Here is a 22654-nt window from a genome sequence, read left to right as displayed (position 1 = left end):
AAAGTTATTTGAGAGGGCTAAATGAAAGTAAGCTAAATACATATGATAGTGGACATACTTGATCAATGTCACAAAGCTCAGTTAAATAACTAAATTCTCAATTATGTTGCACAGAAGCCGTACCTCCATTTTGTGCAAACAGATGCCAGAAAATTAAGAGCATCTTATAGTGGCATTAGTCTTCCTCACCAAAAAGGTGACTTTCCTTTACTACCGATTTTTCATTAGTTACATAAACAAGTTCTTAGTGACATAGTGGTTACAGTGATTGCGACTGGATCCAAGTAATGCAGGTTCAGACACAGACAGAGCAATATGTTTTTTTTTTTAATGGAAAAAATTCCAAAATACAGTTTCCACTGATAAGAGTAAAGCTAATGACCCTATATAACACCAAATTCGTAGTTTATAAAAACATTTTAAGGCTGTTTAATTTATAATATAAGCAAAATTCGCAATGGACTTATCATCTACCTATAACTTCCATTTTTATATTCAGATGGATCTGCGTGAAAATTTCGTTGCCAGTCTTTTCCGAAATATACAAGTAAAAAATATGGGTGCGAGACTTATTTGAAATGAAGTTGGCAACACTGTCCTTTTCCTCCAGTGCAACTCTTAAGGTGGTAGCCAGCCACCAACATTGCTCAGGCAGTAGCGCATTTGCCTACTGATCCGGAGTTGCATTCAGGCTTGAGTTCGATTCCCACTTGGACTGACTACTTGGTTTGGTTTCTTCCAAGGTTTTCCCCAACCGTAAGGTAAATGTCAGGTAATCTATGGCGAATCCTCGGCCTCATACCATCTTGCTATTACCAATCCCAACGACACTAAATAATCTAGTAGTTGTTTCAGCATAGTTAAATAACCAAGTTAAAAAAAAAAAGTAGTAGTACATGCTATTATCTTCCCGCATGGGTATTTCAATTATTGACATAGTTAAATGGTGTTTGGATTAGCAGTACATATGTCAGAATCATATGTTTTTAATTTGTCACGAATACATTAATTTGTTGAAAGTTTTATTTTTGTAATTTGTGTTTGTTTTAATTTTCTTTCTTTCTTTGCCTTTCAAAAGTGGGGTGCACGGTTTATTTGAGGCCATGGAGTATTCGAGAAAATATGGCATTTATGTAACTTTTATGTAAAGTTAAACTTCTTTTAAATAAGAGATAAGATTCTCAGAATTCTCCACCTCACACACAAGTTGCCGTCATAATTTTATTTATTACAACATATCTCCTAGAAGACATTTATTCTCCTCTCATAATCAAAATATATTCTACACTCTCCAAAGAGAACAGAATCTCTAGTAGGTTACAGTAAGTCCACAGTCCAGTATATACAGCCACGAAGCTCAATATGTAGTAAATATCCATCCATAGATAGTTGCTAACCACTAGAACCGCTAATATTCCCTCATTACAGACAATGCAAACTAGTACTGGCACAGTCTATTGTTCCTAGCACCCTCACAACTCAAGCCTTGTGACTGTATGGGTAAGTCAATGATCGATTTTTAATAATAAAAGTAACAGCATTGTTTCTATAGATGTATATGATATCCCTTACAGTGTGCTCCACTCTACCAAATTAAAACCAAATTTCTTAATGATTTAGATAAAGTTACCAGAGGAGCATGCAAAGAGCTTATTGGTCTTCCTCATAACTGCCCTGACGGAATGCTCTACTCCCACTCCCCTAAAAAATATTGTGGTCTTTCGTTAATGAAAGCATCTTGGGAAGCTTATGTACAACATATAAATATCTGTAATACTCTTCTTCGTGTTGATGACTGCCATCTCCACAATGTTAGGGACCTTGTAAGCGAAAAAGATTTTGCTCTGTCAAAATTGAATATCACAACTACTGATGCTATCAACTGGTCAGGTCGTAAAATTCGTAAACACTTAAGAAATGATGCATTCCAAACTTGAACAAACCATACCTTGCGTGGTAAAGGGATTACTCATGGGTAAGCAATCGAAAGGGCCTATCTTCCTCAGAATGGACCAGTGCTTTAAAAATGTCAAGCAATATTTCGGCGGTTCGCGCAATACCGGGCAGAACTCTAAGCATAACCCGCTGTGTCATCCAGACTGTAGAGAGCTTGAAACACTTGGACACGTGCTTGGACAATGCCCTAAAGGCGAGCTGCTGATCAATGCTAGACATCATCGTGTACGACATGCTTTGGTGACATCGTTAAAAACTTTAAATTGGGAGATTCATGAGGAAGTACATTGTGTATCATCAGATGGTTCTTTCAGACGGGCAGACATTATTGCTATTAACGGACGCTTAAAACGGGTTCTTGTTCTTGACCCTACTATCCGTTTCGAAAGAATCCTAAATCAGGCTACCGAAGTTGATATTGAGAAGAAGTCCATATATGAACCTTGTCTGCCTTATCTTTCTTAAAAGTACAACGTCCCTCTTAAACAATGGTCTGTCATTGGTTTGCTGTTTGGCAGTAGAGGTTCTATTTCCAAATTCACATGGAATTATCTTAAGGAACTTCACATTCCTTTTGATTATGTAATGTCTGTCCTTATAAATATTATCAAGGATTCTCTTCAAATACTACATCATCATCTCTATTTCAATTAATCCACTTATATTTGCCTTAAACAATTAACTTTCTTTTTTCTTTAATGTATCATATCACATTATATTGTACACGTTTATTGTGTTCAGGACCCTTGTGGTCACTCAAATTCTTTGAGCTGATGTCTATAATTTAGAATTTATATATATAAAAGAGCAGGCCATGAAATGCATGAAAAAGTAACTTTATTTCACGGTGTTCAAAAAGGGACTAATTTTCATTTGCAAAACTATTCATAAAACCTCTATGTTTTAGTATTGCAGTCAATAAAAAACTAAGTTTAGTTGTACATAATTTGTCTATATTTCTTTTTCGAAGTCAAAAATATAAAAAAGTATAGGAAAATGATTAATATATTTACGGTATTCACACACTCCTCATTATTCAAAACATAGAACTGTAAATACTGTACTCAAATTATCAATGTTTGGAAACCAGCTAGTCAGTACAATTTCAATTTTCATTTATGGATAAATATAAAATGGTATGTCATACTACATGCTCAGTGATGATCAGCGTGCATCAATAAAATCTTTTGGCAAAACCTGGATTTCATAAAAATGTTTGTCAAAATTAAGGCACAGTTATTACAATGAATCAACCAACATATACCTACTAAGTGAAATAACAACAAGATTACCCTCCAATTAGCAAAAGACTTGTATTTTTTATTTATCAGAGCTTCCTCAAATTAGAGGAAATTAATTTTACTTGTTTTATTAAAAATAACACTACCCAACAATGAAAATGTTTCGGGCCCAAAAATAGCTAATTCTTATGTATTTCCACCTGTGAATTCAAAAATCACCATAAAAATGACAGATTAGCTCTTGTTTTGAAGTTAAAGTGACATTTCATTTTTAGAGTCAACATTTTCAGTTTGGGGAATATTTTGTTTTGGGAGTTGGCACACCTGTCAAATAACAAAACACAAATGTTCTTCAGCTGTTTGTAAGTTATAAACTTTCAGCTGTTTGTAAGTTATAAACATAGATATTGATACTGTGACTGTGAATTTCATATTGTTTCTGCTGTAATTAATGCAGAATTTCTGGTTTGGAAGTGCTTTTAAAGTGTAAAATTTGTAAAAATGCCACGGAAATGTGTAAATATAGTGAATAATTTTTGTTACATTTGTGGTGAAATAACATTTTTGCAATCTGACGCCTCTTCTGAAGACTGCCTATCAGCATTATTTCGGTATGAATGTTAGGGGACCAGGATAAGTCATGGGCTCACCTATATGTTGCAACTCTTGTTCAGTTACACTGCGAAAATGGCTGAAAAATATGAAATGATCTATGGCTTTTGCTGTGCTGTGGTTTGGCGGGAGCCTAGAAACCATACAGATGACTGCTATTTCTGCTAGACTCCATCTATAAAGGCAGGATTGTCTATGAAGAAAAGAAGAACAGTTCAATACCCGAATCTTCGATCTGCTATTCGACCTATTCCACATTCAGATAGTTTACCAGTTCCTACTCCATCCGAAAATTGTGTGTGTGAAGTAGAAAATGAAGACAGTGTGGAACAAGAAGAACAACCCAACAAGCGTTCCACATCCCATGACCCCGATTTTGAGGAAAAAGATGATAAACCACAAAGACTGAGTCAAGTGAAATTGAGTGATCTCATTAGAGACCTTGACCTGTCAAAGAAGAAGGCAGAAATTCTAGGGTCTAGACCAGGCCTGCAGAACTCGTAAGTAGGAGAAATATGACGTCAGCCTCACTCCACTTCTATTGGGGATGATCGACTTCCGCATAGAGTTATTCATATTCTCTGACCAATCAGTGGCGGCATGTAATTTTCAAAAAGGATTGTAATAAATTCATTGTTTTTATAATGCATTATCTCGTTTCAAGGTTGACAATTATGCTAGATTTCCTGTCGGTAGTTTCTTTGAGATTTCTTTGCACCTAACCTGTTTTAGATTTTCGAAAACTTTCCTCCTATCATCACCTACGAAAACATAAATTTATAGCATTTAAGTAATGAACCTTGAAAGTCACTATTAATTTCAATTCAAAATGAACATAATGAGTGACGTCCTTAATTTTACAATATATAAATAAATAATCAATACACAGTTCGTAATAATGAACTTACCTGATAGTTTGTGGATTCCATAATTCTCAATACGGACTTTGCTGAAATGTGGTTTAATATTGAAATGACGAGTAGAAATAAATTCGATGCGACACAGTAAACAAGCAATTATTTCGTCTTCAACAACAAAATAATCATATTCCTATTTCTTCTGGAAGTAGCATTCCTTCACGGGTTTAGATTTTGCCATGTTCCAGTTCTCTTTAAACTGCAGTACGCGTATTATTTGTTTACTTATTTACTTACTTATTTAGGCCTACTTATTTACTTACTTAATTATTTATTTATTTACATATTTACTTATTATTTACTTATTTACTTTTTACTTATTTGGCTGGAGTGCGTTACAATGTTGAATGACAGCATTGACATCTGGTCATATAGCTATCACTCACTTATCAACGTAGAATTTATTTATCGTCCTATTACTAGTAAAACCAGTTAAGACCAGTTTTACAAGTTCTGTAAAAACAGGAATTAAAACTTTATTAATGCAAGAAAAATCATAATAAATTCTTCAAATAAAGTAATTGGTTTGTTGCCTGCATGCAACATTTCAGACTTATTTCATTTTAGTAGAATACAGAGAACGGAAAGACAAGTCGGGGACTGTAGGCCTACTTAACTTATTTTACACAAAAAGTGGATTTAATCGGCTTTACTAATAATAGGACAATATATACACAGGGAACCTTCTTACATACATTTTAAAATTTATTTTACATGTCTTTTAATTTATTTATTTCCCTCATTCATTTTTCTCTTACTTTCTAAGGATTTTATTATCTGTTCATTTGTAATTCTTGATAGCGTAGTGTATATCTGCCGCCACGAGAAAGAATGTTGATGCAGCCGAGCGTAACTACAATGTCATGACCATACTGGTAGAAAAGGTGGGTGGGGTAAGAAAAGGGAGGAAAGTAGTCGCTCTCAGGAGCTACAGTTCTGGTCTAGACTACAGCAATGGAATCTTCTTGAACGTGATGTCAGGGTTCCACAGTACAGACGTCACAGGGATCTGCTTCCCTTTTTTGAGAAGAAAAACAATCTTGTTGTTTGTTGCGACATTAATGGTTTGATGAAATATTTGAATGTTAACCATGATCCAACTGAATGGAGGCTATTCATAGACTCCTCCACGCTTAGTTTGAAAGCTGTATTACTTCACAATGGGAACCGTCTTCCTTCTATTCCTGTTGGTCATGCAGTTCACATGAAGGAGACACAAGTGTAAAATATGTGATGATCTAAAAGTCACTGCTGTACTCTTAGGAATGTAACTGGGGTACAAAAAATATTGCTGCTTTTTATGTATGTGGGACAGCAGGGATAGGAAATCACATTATATTCAAGCAGACTGGCCTGCAAGATATCTTAACCCTAGCGAGAAAAATGTCGTTGCCAAGCCTCTCGTGCACTCAAAAGATGTTCTTCTTCCACCCCTGCATATTAAGATGGGTTTGATGAAAAGTTTTGTCAAAAGTATGAACCAAGAAGGACAAGCCTTTAAGTGTGTAAGAGAGAAATTTCCGAAATTAAGTGATGCCAAAGTTAAGGAAGTTATTTTTGTCGGGCCACAAATTCGAGAACTTGTACAGGATCCTGCAATTGACCAAGTTTTGGAGGGGAAAGAAAAGGAAGCTTGGGAAGCCTTCAAGGAGTTATTCATAAATTTTAGGCAACAAAAAAGATGATAACCACACTCAGTTGGTGACAGTGCTCCTGCAAAAATACCATCAACTCGTATACAACATGTCTCTTAAAATCCATTTTCTCCACTCTCACCTAGACTTTTTCCCTTCTAGTTGTGGAGCTGTCACTGATGAACACGGAGAAAGATTCCATCAGGATATTTCTGTTATGCAACGAAGATATCACGGCCGTTGGAATGAAACAATGCTTGCGGATTACTGTTGGTCTTTGTGTAGGAATGCTCCAGAACTCACAAGAGGCAAGCTAAAAGCCGACAATCTCATGAAGCCACCACATGATTCTCTTCAGACCCAACCATCTGCCAGGTATTCTTCCATCAATTTAGAATTCTTAGAATGTAACTGCCATTTAAAAAAATTCAAATGCACTTTCAATGTTGTTGTCATATGTAATTAAAATGTATAGTTTTCTCTTAATCAATTAAACTGAAATACTTCCACCTATTGTGTATCAGAGAAACTAGGCTAAGAAAAATTTTTCATTGTCATATTCGGTTTTCTCAACCCAAAATTAGTAAGAATTGACTCGAAGTGCAGGAAACATTCAAAAAAAAAATTTTTGTTGGCCAGTGTAATCTTTATTCGACTTCCACTAGCTAGTGGCTGCCAAAAGACAAAGTGTACAATACAAGAGAGAAATATATGAACAAGACATAGTAAATATAAAATATTATAATCAGGAAGCAAGAACATGGATTACCAAAGAAACTGAATACTAATGATTAAGTAGAATAAGGTTAACAAAGATTTAATTCGAATATAAGTAATTTTTTTCAAGATGGTTAGAGAACCTTTCAGGGCTGAAATAGCTATGGAGTTAATGAATTTTGTTGAGAGGCCAATTTACTAATAAAGTAATAAGTTACATAACAACTCTATTACAAGTAATTCGATACCTAGCTTTCATATAAATTTGCCGTCATTATTCTTAGACTGTTAGTTCCTGGGAATACATAAATTTATATGTGTGTTTGTGTATACGAGTATGTGTACATATATGAAACAGAATGGATTAATGTTTACACAGTACCAGCAAAATTAGAAACACCCAATCATTGCTACTTACCAACATTGGAAAGAAAGTCTCCAAGAGCTGTCCCACCACTGTCTGCAAGATTGCAGAGAGTGACAATAAGAGCACGATTGGCAAGCCAATGGAAATATTTTGGCAACTTCGGAAAGTTGTCAATGAGCATCACAGTAAGGCTCTGCAGAGCTCCTAGCTGTTCATTTGTCAAGCCCTCTAACTGCATCATGATACTGGACAACGATTCAATGTAATCATGGAGATTTTGGAGATCTTCACTGGTCAGCTCTTCCTCCCTGAAATTAAGCAGCTAAAATGGAAACTTTGCAACACAGAGTAATAACAATTTCTGAACTTGAAATTCAAAGGCTAAATTAAAATTCTTCATGAAAACAGGCAATTAAAAAATAAGCAGATTTTACTCAAATGTAAGTAAAAAAAATACTTGTGACTATTTTGTGGTAAAATTTATTAATGTGAAATCGTCAGGCTAATTCTCTTCTTTGTGAAGAAAGGATAGTATAAGAGATTGCTGGGGGAAGGTGGGGGAGGGAAAAAAACACACGCACGCGTAAAACAAAAAAAATCTCTCGCGACAATAAACAATGTTTACCTTACTTTATTTATATAAAAAAACTAGATGAATTCAAGAAGTTTACTCTTAATAGTGTAAATCGTGCTCACTTGAAATATACTTGTTCAGCTCGCTGAACCACAACAGTAAACATGTACGCCACATCTTGAGGTTTCATATAAATTCGGCAGGGACCAGAAAACAGACCAAATGACTTTATGACGAGCTTCATATCTTGCGAAGATGTGTCCTGACTTAACATTTTCTTCCTGAAGTCGTTGATAAAGTACTGAAATAAAACAAATTCAATTAGTCACAGTGTCCTGAATTTTTATAGTTTGTCTTCACACATGTCGTGAAAATCAAATGTTATATTTGCACATGTACATATAAGCCACATTCGAATTTCAAAATCATCAGTCTTAATATGTTTCATACTACACAGTTGTTGAGTTGTGATACTTTTGTGGTTGTTTAAACTGCCTTAAAATTATCGCAACTTTTCAGAATACTGAATGATAGTTACTGATTCTAATATCGGTAATGCAATTTGAGAACCAATTAATAACCTTAATAGTGTACAGCTTAATGGTGTCCATTATTTCCTATTAATGTTAATAGCACATATCCAGTGATTATGTATGTTACTACTTATTGGTTCTATCTTCAGGGTATGTCATTCATCTCTAAAAGGATTGCGAGTTCAAAAAAGTCTGTTTTATATGTTAAGTTGGGATACTCCAGATTCAAGTTCTTAAACCTATTTAGGAACAATTGAATAAGTGAAACCTTTAATATCACAAATAATATATCCCTGCAGATAAAACAAACAATTAGTTCTGAAGCGTTAAAAGGATAATTCAACACACAGTTACAATGTTCCAGCACGTTTTCGTCCATATCTTCATTTACAGAAATTTGTTTGTGATATCAGTGCAACTACTTCTGAAAATTTCTATTAGTAGAATTTTACAACAACATCATTGTCATGGCGTCAGCTATGCAGAGAATGATGGTACTCTCTACTTTTTCGATACTTGGTTTTGTAATTAACAACATGAAAAAACCTAAGCACATAATATGAATGCAATTTATGATATTCAAAGCTAAATTCTAGCCTTAAAGTATTTCAAATCTCATCCTCTTAACCCTACGAAAGATAAGTCATATAATAAATATTCAGTGCTTGCAATTTAATGAAGCAAAAGTAACACACTTTCATTGTAAGTTATAACGACCACAAGTAGCATTTTTCACCATTCAATGACGACTCTCACACCATAAATCAGTGGCGTTTTCTGGTACGGCTGTATGGCTGCAGGTATGCACAAACACCACCTTTACTACTACCTTTGTCATTTTCTTTTAATTGAATCATTATTGAATTGTTACTTCTTCCAATAGCATTTCAATTGATTTGTTTAACAGTGATACAACATTTGTTTTCACAATAGCATTTCAATTGATTTGTTTAACAGTGATACAACATTCGTTTTCAATCATTTCAGTGAGGTGTGGCAATTGCTATGCCACAAAGCTGATAATTGGAATTCTTGCTCAGTGTATGCGCCTTCAGTATAACAATTCCACAGAGCCATTAATCAGTGTATTGCAAATGGCGGTAACAAGCATGCAACCTATCAACAGCTGATCCTGTACATCATAGATGGGCATCGTGCCTCACTTGAGAATTTGTGCCTCACTGACCTTCACAGAGCATATCACTCTGAGTGACATCATCTTCACAGTCCCCGTTCCTCCCTCACGTAGCTCCTAGGCGTGGGCAGATTCTGTATCAGTTTCATAAGCAATATCAGTGGTGGCATAATGGCATTATCAAAGCAGTGTGTACACGTTAGAAATCGATTATTTCGTGAGAAATGGGAGGAAGAGTTTTTTTGCTGTTTAGAAGAGGAGAACATACGATGTATGTTATGCTCGAAAATCCTATTAGGCATTAATAAATTTAATATACAACGACATTACTTCTTATGTCATAAAGAACATGCTGAATTAGAAGGTAAGACAAATTAAATGTTATTTTTCGTACTATTCCGAAGAAAATTTATGATCTTAACATTTGCATAGTATACTAAATACGACATTATACCTTAAACACGCTGCATTAAAAGGTACGAGGAATTAAATGTTGTTTGTACGTATTATTTCCAAAAGAAATTTATAAAAAAAATATCAAATGTGCGTAGAAAACGACATATGATTTTCTGAAATTATTTTAGGTCAAGAACGTGCAAATCTATTAAGTAATCTTGAGAAACGCCAGAATATTCAAGAAAATAAATGTAGACAACGTGGCTAGTTACGCAATTTCTCACCTGTGATTTAAATCAATTCAATGACGAGGAAATAGTAAAGAGGTTTATGACTAAAGCTAACGAATTAATTTGCCAAATTGAATAAAAGTTTTCAAGTCTCTCACGTTAACCAAGCACTTTCCTAATAATTCGCCACTGACTGCCTTAGCAATTATGATAAGGTGACGCAGGTCACAGCAGTTTATATTTCCCATTCTACTCTGCAGTCTCCTCTCCTAGTAAACAAACTATTTCAAATCGAGTGCCTCACGTAACCGAAAATTGTGCCCATGTATGCTGTACATAGTTATGTTTTATTCATAATGTCATAAAAAGGAAGCTCCATCCTCACAGTTCGTTATTTATTTCTTTCTGTCAGGATTAACTCTACACTGCATTTTTTAATGCTGTTTTAAGAATGTGAAAATTAAGATTTGGTATATTTGCTATATTAACAACTTTCCTGTGTCAATTTGAAACTATGCTGGTAATTTACCTCAGTTAACTAGTTTCGGCTTTATATTGGCCATGTTCAGATTACTAGTGAGGTCCTTTCTTGTTTCCTGTTTCTTCTTATTGTGACTTGGTGGTGGGTGTGTTATGATAGGTAGTGTTGTTTAAAATAGAAAGTTATACAATCCAGAACTGCATGCATTGTATTCATCACCTGACATAATTAGGAATAGGCCTATTAAATCCAAACGTTTGGGATGGGCAGGCATGAAGCACGTATGGGCAAATCCAGAAATGCACGTAGTGTGTTAGCTGGGAGGCCAGAGGGAGAAAAGACCTTTGGGGAGGCTGAAACGCAGATGAGAGGATAATATTAAAATGGATTTGAGGAAGCTGGGATATGATGCTAGAGACTGGTTTAATCTTGCTCAGGACAGGCACTGATGACGGGATTATGTGAGGGTGGCAATGAACCTCTGGGTTCTCTAAAACCCATTTGTAAGTAAGTGTTGTGTAAAATAGAATGTGTTCTGAAATTTGTGTACTGAAGATACGTTACAGATGTGTTTTTGTATGTCTGTATATTTCGTACTGTTCTAGTATACTTAATTTCTGGTTTTTAGGTTCAATATGTAAGATTTCCATATCCGTAAAATTTATAAGTATAAAGCCGCATTGACACAATATGAGTACAATCAGACTGAGTACACTCATACAAGCCAGCTTATATGAGCAAACTCCTCTATGTGGTTGACATGCATCACCAATTGGATCCTTTTAAAAATAGCGGATCTGGTCCTACAGGGTATCGGAGCTGTCACAGACATGTTGATGGAGCTAGAAATACTCCCCCGTATAGCAAACACAAAAAGTAAGACCCACAAATGGACTCTAACGAGCTATGAATTAGGTGCATAAACATAGGGCCTACTAATTTAACACTAAACTTGAAACTAAGTTTCCCTGACCTTTTTTTTTTTTTTTTTACTAAAAATTAACGAGTCTTTATTTGAAAATAATAATATAAAATGACAATCTATTCAAAATGGACTGTAAAAATATTCATCTTGCATAAATGAAATGACAAATGAAACGTTTTACACCGTATATCCCAAAATATGCACTTTAAGAGAAATTAATTATACATGGATACGTAATTATGCCTATCTAAGACTTGTTACGGCTCAAGTTTTGAGGTTTAATGGCATTTACATGAATTAGTAAAATTATCGCAACCCTAACCGCTATGAAAATAGAAAAATTTTTAAATGAAATCTTTACTATTAATGTACTGGTGAGTTATGGAAGTGACTGCACAGCTTACACGTGTTGTAACAACTTAATTAAATTTACATTATTGAAGTTTTCCGATTTGATCTACTTACTTGGATATAGTGGTATAAAGGTAAGGAAAGTGTAATTTCGTATTGTCATGTCAATAGTGGGAAAAAAAAAAAAAATTTTAAAGTACTGGTACTTAACAGTAACTTATTAAATGTATATTGGCATTGAACCTAACCTACAATTTTCTTCGTGAGGTTTATGCTTTACTTTACAGGCCAGCACGTCCTTGTTCTTGTATTCAGACAGTCTTAAGTTCAATATCACTTCTTCTGTTTTGTACAGCTTGGCTAAATGCACCGTTTCTTGCTCGGTCCATTTTCTTGAACGAGATCTTTCAACGTTCCGCTATCCACTGCCATTTTTAATTTGCACTTGTATCCAAGGACACTAGTAAAGCTGGTCCTAATTGACTTGTGTAGCTTGTCAGCATCTGAGTGACCGTCTGCGTAAACTCGATCCAACTGAACTTGTATTGTGTCTGCAACCACCTACAAATTATACCACAAACCACCACTGCTATAAATACAAAATATTTCACAAACAATGCTACCAAATTGCGACACTGTTCTAAATATTGTTCTTTCAGGCCAATAACCATAACTCAGGACAAACATGTTGTTATCTTTTTCAAATATTACAATGCATACCAATTTCTTCCTCGGGACAGTGATCAAAAAGACTACATACAATTCTTTACTAGAATATGTATTACTGGATGGAAGAGCAAATCTCATCATCCATTTAACATTGATACATATTTTCATACATTCATAGCTTTCTACCTCAGGGCAGGTCTTTCACTGCAAACCCAACATTCTCCAATCTTTCCTATTTTCTGCCTTCCTCTTTGTCTCCCCATACGATCCATATACTTTAATGTCGTCTATCATCTGATACCTTCTTTTGTCTCGAACTCTTCTCCCATTCACCATTCCTTTCAGTACATCCTTCAGTAGGCAGTTTCTTTTCAGCCAGTGACCCAACAAATTCCTTTTTTTCTTCCTGATCAGTTTCAGCATCATTCTTTTTTCATCCACTCTTTCCAACACAGTTTCATTTTTTATTCTGTTTGTCCATTTCACATGCTCCATCCTTCTCCATAGCCACATTATTGACACATAAAGTAAAAAAAAAAAAAAAAAAAAAAAAAAAAGGAATTCGATACTGTATAATAAGAGTCTAGATAAAATAAAATATTAATGTTCTTTTCTGAGTAAATGGAGTACTTTACTAAAATTCTTTTTCTTGGCTATTGTAAACTTTGAGACAGGAGCAGAGTTGAAACGAGCTTGTACACATGCCAGGAGACTTATAATATTCTCAGATAAGATAACGAACTGCCTGTATGTTATACAAGTAACCAAATTAATAAATTCTGAATAAGCACTGGATTACAAATAAGAACAGTCATATTCACTACATAGCAACAGTTATTCAACATAAAACTCATTTCAATGTTTACACATATTCCACATAAATAAGAATACAAAAGCAGGCACTAACCAAAAACACACTGCTGCCTATCTTTGCTGGTTTCTCTTTAAGAGTGTCAGCCATTAAACCATAAAACATGTCAAGAGCCGCAACACCAACTTTGTGGTCTTCTCCAGTTGTGTTAACCCATTTCAGAAGAAATTCATGCCAAAATTTGTACTCTTCATATAGAAACTGTGTAAACTGGCATCCATGTGCTTGAATCAGTTCTAATGCAGCTGCAAAACACAAGTCGACATCATTTTACACAGTTTTCACAACAGATAGAAGTATAATACACACAATTTAATTAAAATGTTTACTCATTTTAAGCAATTATAATCTCTTTCAAGTGTAAATAGACATTACTTTAACATCAGTAAATTTAAAAATGCAGTTATATTGTCAGACTCCAAAGCAGCTATTCTATCAATAGTCTCTAAACACACACCTTCATCTCAAATAGCAGAAATAACTAAAATGCTCTCTCAATTAATATCACTCAATAAAAGAATTGTATTCCAATGGACACCATCCCATTGTGGAATCCTGGGAAACGAGAATGCGGATGCTTTAGCAAAGAAGGGCAGCACTGCTACTTACAGACCTGTTACTAAATCTACGTATTACTCTGTGAAAAGATTTATTAAATCTACATACTTAGACTTCAACAAACAAAATTTGATAACACAATCCCAAGGGAAAAAATGGAACTCTCTGCATCAAAATCCACAGTTAATTCCCGATTTACCACGAAAATCGTCTGTGGCTGCATTTAGATTAGCAACAGGCCATGATTGTTTGGCCAAACACCTGCATAGAATTGGAATATATCAGTTCCCTAACTGTCCATTGTGCAATTCAAACCAAGAAATGGATTCGGAACACTCAAAATCTGTGCTTCAGTGGCTGGTCATGATAATATCTTTGAAAAATATTGGAGTGCAAGAGGTCAAATGACTTTTTGTCAAACGCCTGGCATTAGAAAACAACAACAACAACAACTTTAAAATGTTATTACAGTTGGCTGGTGAAACGTTAAATGAAACATGTGAGCTCAAAAAATATTTGGGAGTGATTTTGACCCAAAATTGTAATGGAAGAAACGTCTTGAATATATTTTTAAAAAGGCAGGAAAAAGATCGAGCTCTTAAAACAAGTGGTGGGATGTTCGACACATACCTGAGACACACCTTTAGGAAACGTACATGAAGTAAAAGTTTAAATAGTGTGAAGAAATACAGAGAGTTCCTATGCAGATCGCTCCCACTCCAACCTCTAACAAAATCTGTTGGCGTGCAGTGAGTGGTTGCGCACCAGAGTACAGACAAGTCCATGCATGCTGCACTATGCAGACTGGTCCCACTCCAATCTTTACCGCTTACCTTCCTTGGGACGGGTGCTCTGCACTACCATCATTAAGCCAATAGAACATTGTTAGACCCGTGACTGGGGAAAACTCCCAAAATAGAAGATGACAATAGAATCTGACAGTAGGGGTTATGATTGTTTCATAACAATGTTTAGCCAATACAATTACTATTCACTGAATAATTTAGTAACAATAAAATTTGTAAATATAACAAGGAGCAAAGCGAATTAACAAGTAACAATAACAAGCATTAAAACATTTAAAAAGAACTATCAAACCCAATCTCATTTAGGTAGTCTGCCAGGGAAATACAGGCTTCCAGAATCAATCACAAGGGCAAGATGTGAAATATGTAATATCACAAGCGATAATCCGACAAGCTGAAATTCACCTGGGTAGGACTAGAATAACCCCATTTAAAAAATCACTGTCAACAAAGAAAGCAAAAGAATTTCTCTTCTTATGAATAATACGAAATGCATGTCCACCTTCCCTCTCACACTCAAGAAATTGTCATTCTTCAAGAAAATAGGCTATGAACATAATTTATGAAAAGTATAGTACAAGATGATAATTTTCTATGAACTCTGATTACGAAATTCAAATTCCCAACCAAGACTTAATATAAACAATATCATGAGCACTTACTAGCTTAAGCATTTTGTCTCTCAAGTTAGAGTTTCAACTTAATGATTCAACAAACACTATTAAAGTTTCTAATTCAAAACTAGTAAACTGCAAACAATGCATGTAATCTATCTCACAAACCTCTTGGAGCAACTCTCATTTCTTTATGTTTCAGTGACACTTCTTTCATATAATTATAAACTTTCTTGCAAGTGGCTTCATTTTCCTTGATATTTAATGGAAAGACATACAAGTATTCCGTCAGTCCATTCAAGCATCCAACAACCACTTGATATTTAATGGTAGATCCATCATATTTCTGGAAAAAAAAAAAAATGAATAAACTGTATATGCAGAGAAACAAAAGATGTCTGATAGATAAAAAGAAAACAGAAGAGCTAAGTAGTAAAGGCTTTCATTTGACTCTGAATTAAGTACGAATTCGGTAATTAATTATAAAATCAACAACTAGCAGAAGAATAAAAACCTGAATCACACTGTCTTAGAAAGTAAGAACTTATTAAGAATGCTAGGAAAATTATAAGGAAGAAAATGTATAATACAGTAATTAGTTGTTGTTCAGTCAACTGTCCGAAGACAGGTTTGACCCTCATAAGTGACACCAGTAAGGCATCACTCATGAGGCAACTAAGCCAGGAAATAATAGGATGATGGCCAGTTCCACACATGCAGATCAAGCTTTCAGGTATAACTCCCTGTGAAGTTTATTTGAATAATTTCGAGGGAAAAATTGTTCCAGGGCAGGGCACTGAACCCGGGACCTTTGGTTAAACATATCAATGCTCTCCCAACTGAGCTACCTGGGAACTCTACCAGACACTAATCCAATTTTTCCCTTTATATTCACAGACCTCAAAGTGGGCTAACAACCGCCAAGCAACCAACATTGAATGCACACTAAAAAGTGCTCTCAGTAGCTTCGTTGCATTGGTTGAAGATGGACACTCCTATTTCAGCACCCGCCACGTGTGAAGTGTAATCAGTGATAACGTTTTTGAATGCACAGGGCATAGCACTGTTTGAAATTTATCGTCAGCTGTGCCAGGTCTATGGGCCTAACGTCATGAGCAAGCAGATGGTGCATTGCTCCACAAGGTCGTCTGTGATGATGGTTGGCCTCCCACTGCATTCCTCGTCATGTACATTTTGACGTTCTGCTGAAAATTGTCTACAGCAGCAAGCAGAATAATTTGCCACTTTATAAGCACTAGAGGAATTACAAGACATGAGAGAAATTCACCCTTCAGAAAGGAAAGTTGCTATCTACACAGATAGTAAAATAGCAATAGATTCAATTAACAACAATTTCAAGCACTATCCAATAATAGAGAGAATAAGAAGTCTGCTAATGCAGTTTCAAAACCAACGATGGACAGTCCATCTCAGCTGGGTCAAGGCACACATCGGGATATATCGAAACGAAATGGCAGACAAACTGGCGAAGGAAGTGGCTCTAGACCGAGAAAGAGAAATAGTGTACTCAAAGAAACCAAACAGACAATAGTCAGTGCAGAAAAAGAAAAAAGTGCAATGAAGTGGCAATCTCAGTGGGCAAACTGCACAAAAGGTGCAGTCTGTCGATCATACTTCCCAACCGTGAGAGGACGGCTGCAAGTCAAGTTACCATTTACTCTGGAGTTGATTGCAATGATAACAGGCCATGGTCTCACACAAGCCTATCTTCACAGATTCAAGGTCATCGATAATTCGAAGTGTCCTTGTGGAGCAGAAGAACAAACCACACAACACATAATATATGACTTCAACAAGGTACAATTGCAAAGAGGTAAACTAAAGACTGATCTAAGACAAAATGGTGGCTCATGGTCCCCAAGCAAGAAAGAACTAGTTCACAAATATGGAAAATTGTTCGCACAGTTTGTCGCAACAATAGACTTTGATACATTGTAAATATGTAAATAGCTTATGCCAATACCAGTTGTGTTGAGTGTGTGGGTGTGAATAGAGATTTTGCAAATAATTGTAAATACTTTGCTGGTACTGTTAACATAGATAATTGTGGTCGAAATACAAAATATAATCAGATTTAAGTCATAATTATCATGGATATAAGATAAGAAAAAACAAGTATAAGCTTATTCCAATGACAGAATAATAGCAATGTTAAAATATAAACAACAATACGTTATCTGTGAAAGTTTACTGGTGTAAGATGTGTAGTATACTTAAGAAAGTTGAATTGTAAAGATTTATGTAAGTGTATTAATAGCATGTAGTATTACTTGGTAATGGAGCATGCGGAATGACTTAATGGAAAAAAAAAAAACACACACATGAGGCGCATCCAGAAAATAAATTTTCACTGGGTCTGTTTACAGAAAGAAAACACAATTTCAAGGGAAGATTTATTGGAATAGATACAGCAATTGTTGAGCTATTTTTCAACATATTCCCCACCGAAATTGAGACACTCGAGTCCTACAGTTCCAAAACCAGCCTTCTCCTCAAAAAATCAGAAAATGAGTTAGCAATGCCAATGCATTCCATATAATACCTAGCCATTTTAATGTCTTTCTGTTCCAAAAACATCTCATCCTATTTAAAACTGTGATGAAAAATTTAGTTTTATCCCACAAGCTGCCTTATCCTCATTAGGATTGTTCCAAAACTTGTCTACTCCAGGCTCATTTCAAAAGCTGCCTTATCCTCATAAATGAAGTCAGTCTTCTGTCTTGTTTATTCCAAAGTATGCTTTATCCACAGATTACTATGCTACATATATATTACAGCTATTTATTCTGCTTAAAAGAAGAGGAATTTAACTTGAGAAGGTAGTTATCGGAAAAGCTATTCAGTACAAGAAATCACCTACAGTGCCTTCAGAATGTAGAAACCATATCAGAAAAGCAAAATTAGCTGATGTTGAAAATCTGCTGAAAAGCATTTTGGACATTTCTGAAAAGATCTACCAGACTTATTACTTTATTGTGAGCTTGTTAGTATGAATAACGAACTTACTGTTTCTTCCATTAATGACTATGATTTGTGTGAAAGTGGATGTGAACACGAATATGGTGATCTGAGAATGTGAATAAAATGTATCTATTACAGGTTCCTTATATAAAAGTGCTGTCATTATTATAAATTAAAAAGAGTGGCTGATGGTTGACATAATCTTTTATACTAAGAGAAAACGGAAACTTCCCAATGAAATTTGGTCAGAGATGATATTGTCACATTGACCTTATGAAGTCATGTACTGTATAATAATGACCTTTTCAGACAGATTCCGTGATCATTCCTTGTAGAGGATTTTCTCGTACTGAGTTTTTCAGTAGCTTGGTGTAGTACTGTGCATTAATTGTTACTCGCGAAAGTTAGGCCTACACACAAAAATCTCAGTCAACCCAAGTCATAGTATTTTTATTGTACTGTTCTCCTTATGGATACCAATTTTAATCTTTAATTCCTACATCAGTTCTAAAACTTGCCTTATCCTGATGTGTTTATGCCAAATGTTGCGTTATCCAATAGTCCATTCCAAAAGTTGTCTTCTCCATATTTAATTCCTATCTTGTGTCTATATTATTGATATTATCCTCATTTTCACTTCAAAATATTTGTTTTTAATACTATATATTTAAAAACAACACAATTCTTTATCAAGATTCAGCAGAAAATATAGTGAAACAGTTTCTCTCAATACCTGAAAAATTGAAAAAGTGGATAAGGCAGGTTTTGGAACTATAGGACTCATTTGTCATACCATGGGATCAACAGAGGTGCAGGCACACACAGGTCCCGATACCAGGCGACACACTTCTACTACACGGGGATATATAAGTTGATCCCACATAATGGCCAATGTCTCAATTCTGGTGGGGAATATGTTGAAAAATAGCTCAACAATTGCTGTATCTGTTCCAGTAAGTCCTTCCATGAAAGTGTGTTTTCTTTCTGTAAACGGCTCCAGGTAAACTTACTTTCTGGACAGTCCTCATACATACATACATACATACATAATTACTATAACATGAATTTACACTAAAAAAGTTATATAGAGAATAATTCGTCTTCAGAAAATTGAACAATTTTACAAGGTCATCAGAATATTGATGATGCATGTATGTACTTATCAAATACAGCACTCATCAAACGATTCCTGTTTTGTAAGTTTCTCAAATCTAATTTGAAATTATTCTACTGTATTCTGTAATTAGCACTTACCTGAGAGCCCAAATTACTGAGATAGATCCTCAATAATAGATTTCTATCCTTCTCTTCTACATATTCTGGATATCTACGTACAATTATGCCAAGGATGTGGAGATGCTTCTGAGTCACTGAAAACAAATGAATAAAATTTAATCATTCGCATGCTCTGTATAGAAAACTTAGGTTGCATTTACACTAAATTCAAATAAGAGTACAAATTTAAGAAATTGCTAAGCTACAACTATATTGTGCATATCAATTTTCGATGCCCATGCATCCTACTTTAAACGATTCAAACCTACCCGCCCAAATGCTAGTCGCTGTTTTCTCTCTCTCAGGTTGGTTTGCTTCTCTCTCTCTTGTGAGGGAGAAAGCGAAGATTCGCGCGCCAAGCTGCCAGTGGAAATTTCCCCCCGCCACTGGTGACTTCAATGCGTCCCCAACCACCATGGTTCCAAAAGGGGTATAAATACAGCTTGGTCAAGAGTCCACAATTACTCATTCACTAGATGGCAAAGAGGTAGCTCTAACGCGTCCTCCGTCACTAGCAGCAGTCTTCCAACCGGCCTACGCTATGGTTGTTTTTTGTTCAGATGTGTCCATACTCGGGAACAGGGAGCCCACTGCGCCCCTGTCGCCTGTGCTCTTCCTACATCGGTGAATCTCTCTCACCTTTTTCGTACTCCATAGTTATTCTTTTCCTCTTATCTCACTACAGATCTCCGCCGCTTTCTTATTTTCCCTGCCCTTAACAGTTCATGCCTCGGCTTGTGAAACCAAATCCTCTCCTCAGTACCCCCTCTACAGTTGGTAAGTCGCGAGTTCGCTCTGTTTGATCCATCGATGATAGAGGTCACCCTTCCCCGCTCCTGAAGTCTGTAAGTCGCACACACTATGTTGATCCTCTGATGCCAGGAGCTTGTTCTCTAAATCGGTAAGTCGCACAGTAAGCTGTGTTGATCCTTCGAACTAGAAAACTAACCTTCTACCCGATTCCCTGTCTCTCTCGTTATCCTGCTCCCCACTCCCACAACACACACGAGAGCAAGCCGATTTACCCCAGGCACTCCCGTTATCCCCCACCTCCCTCTCACGCAAATCGTACTTTACTTTCACCCATCATAACTCTTCCTGCATTGAAGCCTCAGAACGAATTTCTAAATTATCAACTTTATCACGACCCCCCCCCATTTCCCCTACCACATAACTAGGAGGGAACCACAGTTATACTTTTATTGTTATTTCTGTAATAAACAAATGTTATTTTAAAAACAGTCTTTCCTTAAACTTCACCATAATTTCGTATCATCAATCCACTCACAAGCTACAGCCATCTTGTCACGTAACTCCTGTTTCCCTTCCCCATCTCGATTACACGTCGGAGAGAAACGACAAAAGGAGACCAGTGTATGACAACTACCTATCATCAACAAGTAATGATCCTGAAATCAATGGAGAATAATAAACAAGAGAAAAATATAATCTCAAATAACACAGAATTTCACAAAATTTCTCTATATATTCATGCAAAATAAAAATTCTTTAGGCATACCTACTCGAATTTGTTCGAAGCAACAAAGTAATTTACAATGTGAATAGCACATGCACGTCAACATATATTTAGTCTGAAATTAGTGTAATTACAAAATTACTGCTTCCCTCCTATAGTTTGTGCCATGTTTAAAAAATCTTCGTCTACAATCAACAATATTAGATACTCATAACAGAAGATGTGCTTAAGATAACGAAACCATAACTAACTCCGATTTCATCTTCGAGGAGTGCAAAAGAGTCATGCCATGCCAAATTAACACACTGATTCTGACTGACATTCTGAGATTTTGATGAAACTTGCTATATCAAGTGACCTTACATAGTTATGAATAGAAATCATAAGAAAAAAATTCATTTGTCTTTTATGAGGTGCAGATGATTGTGATGGAAATTCTGAAGGCCTCTCTTCAAATTTTACACTATCATTTATATGTTAACACATAATTTTTTGTTTTAATGTACAAATCGAATACCGGTAATTATTTTACTGTTTCATTTCCCTTTATCTTTTTATGTTTGTTAATTGCGGATCCCAGTGATCAACCTCACTTGAGGACGGATGATTTTAAATAAATCTTCGTCATTTTTAATTTATCAAAAATTGTTGCATTTTGAAGTAGTTAATTACCATTTTCTCCAGAACTGGATGAGGTAAAGATTTGGGCAATGTAACATTTTAAAGCTCCTTTCATGGGCTTTAATTTTATGTTAATATGACAGGTGTTATTCTTCTTCTTCCCTTCCAGTATTAGGCTAAATGGCCTGTTATGATCTCACAGTTGAATTTTCAATCCAGCGCTTCTTTGGAAGACCGAGAGATCTCTTCCCGTTTGGACGATAGTGGAGCATGACTTTTGAGATTCTACACATGCGATGCAGATGATTTACCCAGTTCTGATAATGCTTTACGTGATTAATTACAGGTTCTAGTTGTAATTCTTTCATTACATCTTCGTTGCGTTTGTGATTCCATTTCGTATATCGTGCTGTATAGCTCATAAATTTCATTTCATTAGCCGTTATTCTGCTTTCGTCTTTCTTCCTCAATGTCCATGCCTCACTGCCGTAACAAAATACAGGTCTTGCCAAGGTCTTGTAAAGACGAATTCGAGTATGTCTTTGTACTAGGGAAGGTTTCATAATGTTGTTAATTATTTCCATTGTTTTGGTGTATATAGAAATTTTCTGTGAAATGTCTACTTCATCGAAAAAAGATCATGTGTATCCGAGATATGTAAAAGAATTTATCCTTTCTAATATTTTTGAACCTAAACATATTTTTCTAGCCA

General features: G+C 35.4%; 2 protein-coding genes across 7 annotated transcripts in view; one reads left to right on the top strand and one right to left on the bottom strand.

Moving 5' to 3' along the window:
• Positions 1-22654, bottom strand: part of LOC138700127 (DNA-dependent protein kinase catalytic subunit-like) — a 240742-nt gene that overhangs the window by 142090 nt on the left and 75998 nt on the right. For all 5 annotated transcript variants that reach the window (XM_069826504.1, XM_069826490.1, XM_069826469.1 and 2 more), the window contains 5 exons: positions 19824-19939; positions 15756-15933; positions 13646-13854; positions 8141-8319; positions 7496-7752 (listed from right to left, as the gene is read on the bottom strand). In XM_069826504.1, the coding sequence (XP_069682605.1) occupies positions 7496-7752; positions 8141-8319; positions 13646-13854; positions 15756-15933; positions 19824-19939 (939 nt within the window). The remainder of the gene's footprint in view (positions 1-7495; positions 7753-8140; positions 8320-13645; positions 13855-15755; positions 15934-19823; positions 19940-22654) is intronic.
• LOC138700179 (uncharacterized) lies at positions 3573-21344 on the top strand. Of its 2 annotated transcripts, none has more exons than XM_069826604.1 (3): positions 3573-4309; positions 6523-6735; positions 20150-21344. In XM_069826604.1, the coding sequence occupies exons 1-3, from the start codon at positions 4005-4007 to the stop codon at positions 20235-20237; spliced, it is 606 nt and encodes a 201-aa protein (XP_069682705.1). In that variant the 5' UTR covers positions 3573-4004; the 3' UTR covers positions 20238-21344. The 2 variants fall into 2 exon arrangements, with proteins under 2 accessions (XP_069682705.1, XP_069682711.1); XM_069826610.1 differs by lacking the exon at positions 20150-21344 and adding an exon at positions 16485-19830.

This window comes from Periplaneta americana, chromosome 1, assembly GCF_040183065.1.
Source record: "Periplaneta americana isolate PAMFEO1 chromosome 1, P.americana_PAMFEO1_priV1, whole genome shotgun sequence".
NCBI lineage: Eukaryota > Metazoa > Arthropoda > Insecta > Blattodea > Blattidae > Periplaneta > Periplaneta americana.
Note: the sequence above shows the minus strand (reverse complement) of the source record. Positions and strands in the feature narration are given on the sequence as shown.